Below are 7,878 nucleotides of genomic sequence, written 5' to 3' on the forward strand. Positions count from 1 at the left end.
TTGTTGGTATGTAATGAAAGGAGGACAGGAGATCAATGACTGGTTAAAAGAAAATTGAATTTTGCTTATATTTGTCAAAGTCTGTTTCTTCATAGAAATAGATATTTTAGAAATCTTCATAGATATTTTTAAGACATGAAATGCTATAGTAACACTTTACTATGTCTATGCAAATACACATTGAAACAATATAGAAAGATTTCAATAACCAAACTAACTGTACAAAAAATAAACAAATTAACTTTATTATGTTGCTACTTCAACTTCAGTCCTTACATTGATTTGTTTTTTAAAAAATACTGGTTTGAAACACATTACTGAAAGTGAGTATACACAATAAATAGAAAATAGGGATGCATAGTGCTGGAGACATTCAACCAACTTATCTTCATCTGTTGCCTACTGTTGTAGACAAAATTTGACACACAATTAGCATAATTGAAAGAGCAGCCAAACTACCTTGGAGAAAGTGGCAAACTACTGGAAAAGTAGCTTAAAGCTCTGGACCACTCACCAAAAAAAAAAAAGAAAAAAATTCACTGTTTATCTGGGAGCTAGCCTCATTATGGCACTGAATTTATCTACTAGTCATAAGAACAATTTTTAAAATATCAAAAGTCCCAGGGAACCTTCACTAACAGCTTTTGTTTTTGTTTTTTGGTTTTTTTGGAGACAGAGTCTCCCTCTGTTGCCCAGGCTGGAGTGCAGCAGGGCGATCTTGGCTCACTGCAACCTCCACCTCTCAGGTTCAAGCGATTCTTGTGCCTCAGCCTCCCAAGTAACTGGAATTACAGGTGTGTGCCACTATGCCCAGCTAATTTTGTATTTTTAGTAGAGATGGGGTTTCACTATGGTGGCCAGGCTGGTCTCGAACTCCTGACCTCAACTAATCTGCCCACCTCAGCTTCCCAAAGTGCTGGAATTACAGGCGTGAGCTGCTGCGCCCAGCCCAAAGTTTTTACTTTAAATATATGATTACTCAAATATCCTAAGCCATATGGTAGGCCCTATAACAATAAGTTACAAATAGTCTGAATTTAATAACTTAAGTGTGATATGGTTAATATAATACATACTGCGTGAATATCTTAACTAACCTCTTTCAGGTAATGTGATAATTAAAAGGTTTAAATTTACAGTTTCAACTTCTGCTCAGAAGAATCATGCCCATATTCTAGTAATGGTGATGACATCCCATTATTGCAATGCAGAACATGATAATGTCCATATTATTTTGAATTATACTTGATTGAAGAAATAATTCTATGTACAAGTGAGTCTATATTCTATGTGCAAATTTTCAATGGTGCAGGTTTATAATCAAAGTTGCGTTTAACAAATGCTTTCTGGCTTCTGAAAACATGTCATGAAAATACTTCCTAAAAGTGAACACACTAAAGTTAGAAGCAGGTGACACCAGTTCTTTTTTGCCTTTATGTGTGATGGACTTCATGAAGCATTAACTCCCGAGGTATATTTGTTTCTGGACCATACAGCTTACATGCTCTTCTTTCAAAGGCAGCTACCATCTGCTTCACAACTTCATCAAAAAACAATGTGGCAAGCTGAGAATGTAGAAGTGATCGAAATTCAAAAGAAATCTGTAGAAAAATATTGAAAATTATTTTTTGCTTTTTTTTTTTTTTCCTGGAGAAAGACTCTCGCTTTGTTGCCCAGGCTGGAGTGCAGTGGCACAATCGCGGCTCACTGTAGCCTCAACGTCCTAAGCTCAAGCAATCCTCCCACCTCTGTCTCCCAAGTAGCTGGTAGTACAGGCACAGGCCACCACACGTGGCTAATCTGTGTGTGTGGTTTTTTTTTTGCTGATCTCAAAAAAAAGGGGTTTTGCCATGTTGCCCAGGCTGATCTCAAACTCCTGGGCTAATGCAATCTGCCCACCTCAGTCTCCCAAAGTGTTGGGATTACGGGTGTGAACCACTGTGCCCAGCCAGAAATTTTTTTTTTTAACTAAATCTCCACTTAGGACAGTGGTGTTCACACTATGAACTGAGTATCTAAGGCAGAATTGTGTGGATGTATGTAGGTGGGATTTTTAGCATCCCCCGAAAAGAAGGAATCTTCTTTTACTGCAACAAGCACAACTGCTGGCATAATAAGCTTACATAAACAAGGCCAACCAATTTTATTTCAAGGGAAAAAGTCTGTTTCTTAAGAGAAGATTGGACAAAACCTTTGCTGAATACATTAATCACTATGCCTTCTTATTAATGTGCCCCTTTTAGATCCATCCTATCCCACAAAAGGAAATAAGGAAGGGAAATGATCCTTCTCATAGGTATCATTGAGAAGCACCAGCAGTAAGAGGAGGCTGGAAGTGTGCATGCACGTGTGCCTAATCCACAGGGCAGATGGTATAAGTGGTTTAATTTTTTTTTTTTTTTCTTGAGATGGAGCCTTGCTCTGTCGCCCAGGCTGGATGGAGGGCAATGGCCCAATCTTGGCTCACTGCAACCTCAGCCTTCCAGGTTCAAGCAATTCTCCTGTCTCAGCCTCCGGAGTAGCTCGGACCACAGGCACACGCCACCATGTCCAGTTAATTTTTGTATTTTTAGTAGAGACAGGGTTTCACCACGTTGGCCAAGCTGGTCTCAAACTCCTGACCTCAGGGGATCCACCCACCTAGGCCTCGCCAATTGTTGGGATTACAGGCCTGAGCCACCACGCCCGGTCATGTGGTTCAATCTTAAAGTAGCCAATGATTTGGACAAGCTTGTCCAATCCACCTTATTTTGTAGTTGTTGTTTTGTTTTGTTTTAGGCTTTTAACAGCCTGAAGCCATGGGTTTTAGTTTCTGTCTCTAGTGGTAAGTGGAAAAGAGGGATGAGGAAGAGGCTTTACTGGCCCAACCAGAAACAGAAACTAAGAACCCATGACTGTATTCTCTCCCTTGGATACCCTTTTAGGACTTTATTTATACCCTCTCATTGTTCCATATAGAATTCAAGACAACTGGTTTGAGAACTGTGTTTTAAGGACCAAATATCCTCTAAATATTAAAATGTTTACTTTTCATTATGAAATAACTTCATTTTTGTAAAAGAAAACCTGCAAAACAATACAAAGAATTCCCATGTACCCATTACTCAAATTTCCCTATTTTAATGTCTTCAATAACCATACTGTAATTCTCAAAATCAGAAAATTAACAGAGGGAGTTACTACTACTAGATAATAATGCTATTATCTCATTTATACAGACCTTATTCAAATTTTCCGAACTGTCTTTTGAGACAGTGTCTCACCCTGTCTCCCAGGTTGGAGTGCAGTGGTGCAATCTCAGATCACTGCAACATCTGCTTCCTGAGTTCAAGTGATTCTCCTGCTTCAGTCTCTCAAGTAGCTAGGACTACAGGCATGCACCACCACAACTGGCTAATTTTTGTATTTTTAGTAGAGATGGGGTTTCGCCATGTTGGCCAGGCTGGTCTCAAACTCCTGACCTCAAGTGATCTGCCCACCTCAGCCTCCCAAAGTGCTGGGATTACAGGCGTGAGCCACTGTGCTCGACCCCAATTGTCCTATTAATGTCTATAATGATTTAATGAAAATTACTCAAGAGCTGAGAACAGCACACGATAATTTAGTCAAAATTGCCACCATTTCTTAAAATTCAATGCCTGAGTTGCATGTACAGAGAACTCCCATATTACCTGTTGGCAAAGAAAAACCACAACTTGCTTCAAGTTTGCTATAACTAAGATTACATGAAAAAAAAAGTTACTAGGCTGGGTGTGGTGGCTCATGACTGTAATTCCAGCACTTTGGGAGGCCGAGGTAGGCGGATCTCCTGAGCCCAGGAGTTCGATACCAGCCTGGGAAACATGGCGAAACCCCGTCCCGCATTCCTGTAGTCCCAGCTACTTGGGAGGCTGAGGTGGGAGGATCACGTGAGCCAGGGAAGCAGAGGTTGCAGTGAGTAAATATCACGGCACTGCACTCCAACCTGGGTGACAGAGTAAGGCCCCATCTGAGAAAAAAAAAAAAAAAAACCAGAAAGTTACCAGACTCTAGATTCAAAAAAATGAAAAAAACCTATTACCTTATTTCTGCATCTTTTATTTTTAAATTTAATTTTTTTGAGACAAGGTCTCACTCTTGCCCAGGATGGAATGCAGTGATGTGATCATAGTTCACTGCAAGCTCAAACCCTTGGACTCAAGCAATCTGCTCGTTAGCCTTCTCAGCAGCTAGGACTACTGGTGGGCACCACTACACGGGGATAATTTTATTTTTATTTTTATTTGTTTTGAAGCAGTTTCGCTCTTGTTGCCCAGGCTGGAGTGCAATGGCACAACCTCGGCTCACTGCAACCTCTGCCTCCCGGGTTCAAGTGATTCTCCTGCCTCAGCCTCCCAAGTAGCTGGGATTATAGGCGCATGCCACCACGCCTGGCTAATTTTTGTATTTTTACTAGGGTTGCATCATATTGGTCAGGCTGGTCTCGAACTCCTGATCTCAGGTGATCCGCTTGCCTCAGCCTCCCAAAGTGCTAGGATTACAGGCGTGAGACACCCCGCCCAGCTAATAATTTTATTTTCAGCAGAGACAAAGTCTTGCTATGTTCCCCAGGCTGGTCTCAAACTCTTGGCCTCAAGTGATCCACCTGCCTCAGCCTCCCAAAGTGCTGGGATTCCAGACATGGGCTACTGCACTTAGCCTGTTTCTGCATCTTATATGTAATGTGTTCCTTCATTTGATGTTAATTTAAAACTATTAAGTTCAAAACTGTTATTAAGCTGGTCAAAAAGTCATGGCATGTGTCTTATAATCTACAGATTTGTAAAAAATAGAAAGTAGAGAATGAAGAAATATTCAAGGTTGCAAGAAATAGAATAAAAAAGAAATGTTCGGCCGGGCACGGTGGCTCAAGCCTGTAATCTCAGCACTTTGGGAGGCCGAGATGGGTGGATCACGAGGTCAGGAGATCGAGACCATCCTGGCCTACACGGTGAAACCCCGTCTCTACTAAAAAAAAATACAAAAAACTAGCCGGGCGAGATGGCGGGCGCCTATAGTCCCAGCTACTCGGGAGGCTGAGGCAGGAGAATGGCGTAAACCCGGGAGGCAGAGCTTGCAGTAAGCCGAGATTGCGCCACTGCACTCCAGCCTGGGCGACAGAGCGAGACTCCGTCTCAAAAAAAAAAAAAGAAATGTTCATTAGCATTTATGCAGAAAAAGGTCTTCAATATAATTATGGCCTCTGTGTTCTAAAAAATGATTACTTTTTACCAATTTTACCTTATTAGTGAAACAAATCAAAGGCTTTATGAGACTTACTGAAAAATCCAAGGTACAAGTTCTTGGGTAGCCAGGAAGACCTGGGCTAAAACGCCAAATAGTCTCCAAATGATTGAAAAGTCTCCCATCAGTACAAGATGCCTAGAACAAAATGAAAAAATAAAACCACAGTTAAATACCTTTGCTACTGGCCAGAATCTAAGAATCTACTATGATTGAGGCTGATTTCTTTTGTAATAATTTTTATAGGTCAGACCACAGGAGATAAAGAGATCTAATTTTTAGCTTGGTACTAGGAAGTAATGTCTTGCCAATATTAGCCTTTTTTTTTTTTCTGCAGGGATCCCCAAGATTGCCAGTTGTTTTCTCTTCCATTGCTAACACCTGCTTTGCTACTTAGCTTTCCTTCCTCTAGCAGCAAAAAAGGGAGCTTCTTGGAAGCTTATTTCCAGATCTGCTACATATAAGTGATCGTGAACAAGTTAAATCCCCATACCCTATTTCCTTAATCTGCAAAATAATACCTACTTTATATCATGAGATCGCTGAAATGTTAATAAGGTACCTGGTACACATTTATCTCCTACTCAAAGACTTCTCTTATTAATCACATATAGTCTTTCCTTCACTCTTTGCTCCTTATTCCTAGAAGCCTCTATCTAGTTTTCCTAACTGTGTAGTCCTGGCCCTTAGAACTGATCCATTTCTTTCTGATTTTTTCAATGCACATGTATATTTTATATTCAGTAGGCACACAATCACAATACTTAACCATACTATGTGCAGTGCATCTTGGTAGTTCCTATTTTGTATCATTAAAAAAATACTTATTGGCTGGGCGCGGTGGCTCAAGCCTGTAATCCCAGCACTTTGGGAGGCCGAGACGGGTGGATCACGAGGTCAGGAGATCGAGACCATCCTGGCTAACATGGTGAAACCCCGTCTCTACCAAAAAATACAAAAAACTAGCTGGGCGAGGTGGTGGGTGCCTGTAATCCCAGCTACTCGGGAGGCTGAGGCAGGAGAATGGCGTGAACCCGGGAGGCGGAGCTTGCAGTGAGCTGAGATCCGGCCACTGCACTCCAGCCTGGGCGACAGAGCGAGACTCCGTCTCAAAAAAAAAAAAAAAAAAAAATACTTATTGTGGCCAGATGTGGTGGCTGACACCTGTAATCCCATCACTTTTGGAGGCCAACGTGGGGGGAAGCACTTGAGCCCAGGAGTTCGAGGCTGCAGTAAGCTATGATTATGCCACCACACTCCAGCCTGGGCAACAAAATGAGATTCCCTGTCTCTTCGAAAAAATTTAAAAATTAGCCAGGTGTAGTGATGCATGCCAGTAGTCCCAAGTACCCAGGAGGCTGAGGTTGAGGGGACTGCTTGAGCCCAGGAGACTGAGGCAGCAGTGAGCTACAATTACGTCACTGAACTCCAGCTTGGGTGACAGTCTTAAAAATAAGACTGTCTTAAAAATAAATAAATAAATAAATAAATACATAAATAAAAATTTATTGAGATCCATGAAAGAGTTGCCATCTGCAATGTGAAAATGGTAACCAGAACCATAGTTACTAGTTCATTGTTAGGACTGATGATGCTGGTTATGACCCTGAGTGACACTCAGCTTTTTATTTTTACTTTTTCCCACCTCAGCCTCCCAAGTAGCTGGGATCACAGGCGTGTGACACCACGCCCAGCTAATTTTTTTTTTTTTTTTTTTTTTGAGACGGAGTCTCGCTCTGTCGCCTGGGCTGGAGTGCAGTGGCCGGATCTCAGCTCACTGCAAGCTCCGCCTCCCGGGTTCTCGCCATTCTCCTGCCTCAGCCTCCCAGTAGCTGGGACTACAGGCGCCCGCCACCTCGCCCGGCTAGTTTTTTTGTATTTTTTAGTAGAGACGGGGTTTCACCGTGTTAGCCAGGATGGTCTCGATCTCCTGACCTCGTGATCCGCCCGTCTCGGCCTCCAAAAGTGCTGGGATTACAGGCTTGAGCCACCGCGCCCGGCCCCAGCTAATTTTTTTTTACTTTTTGTAGAGCTGTGTTCTCCCTGTGTTGCCCAGGCTGGTAATGAACTCTCGGGCTCGAGTGAACCTCCTGTCTTGGCCTCCCAAAGTGCTGGGATTACAGCAGGCATGAGCCACCTCACCTGCACAAATAACCCAGAGCATTCCTGAAGTGCACAAGTAATTTTTAAGAGCATCAAGAGTCTATAATAAAATCTTGTTATTTCAGTTGCCCAATTTTAGGATAATACATTCTGCTTTTCTTTACAATCATTTAAGAAGCTTATAGGAAATTTAACACTAAAGGATAAACAGGTTTTGGGAGTAAAGGATAAACAGGTTTGGGAGTCAGTTCCTCTACCTTTTTTTTTTTTTTGAGACGGAGTCTCACTCTGTCACCCAGGCTGGAGTGCAGTGGCGGGATCTCGGCTCATTGTAAGCTCCGCCTCCCAGGTCCATGCCATTCTCCTGCCTCAGCCTCCTGAGAAGCTGGGACTACAGACACCCATCACCACACCTGGCTAATTTTTTTTGTATTTTTAGTAGAGATGGGATTTCACCATGTTAGCCAGGATGGTCTCCATCTCCTGACCACATGATCCACCCCCCCACCCCCC

General features: G+C 42.4%; 1 protein-coding gene across 1 annotated transcript in view; it reads right to left on the reverse strand.

Annotated features, from left to right (window-relative positions):
• Positions 1–220: 220 nt before the first annotated feature.
• The window catches only part of COQ10B (coenzyme Q10 homolog B (S. cerevisiae)), a 22,627-nt gene continuing 14,969 nt past the window's right edge, over positions 221–7,878 (reverse strand). The window contains exons 4-5 of the mRNA XM_011949987.1: positions 5,299–5,400; positions 221–1,601 (exon numbers count right to left, since the gene is read on the reverse strand). Of these exons, the coding sequence (XP_011805377.1) occupies positions 1,434–1,601; positions 5,299–5,400 (270 nt within the window). The 3' untranslated portion in view covers positions 221–1,433. The remainder of the gene's footprint in view (positions 1,602–5,298; positions 5,401–7,878) is intronic.

The sequence above is a fragment of the Colobus angolensis genome, unplaced genomic scaffold (genome assembly GCF_000951035.1).
Source record: "Colobus angolensis palliatus isolate OR3802 unplaced genomic scaffold, Cang.pa_1.0 Scaffold30, whole genome shotgun sequence".
In the NCBI taxonomy this organism is placed as follows: domain Eukaryota; kingdom Metazoa; phylum Chordata; class Mammalia; order Primates; family Cercopithecidae; genus Colobus; species Colobus angolensis.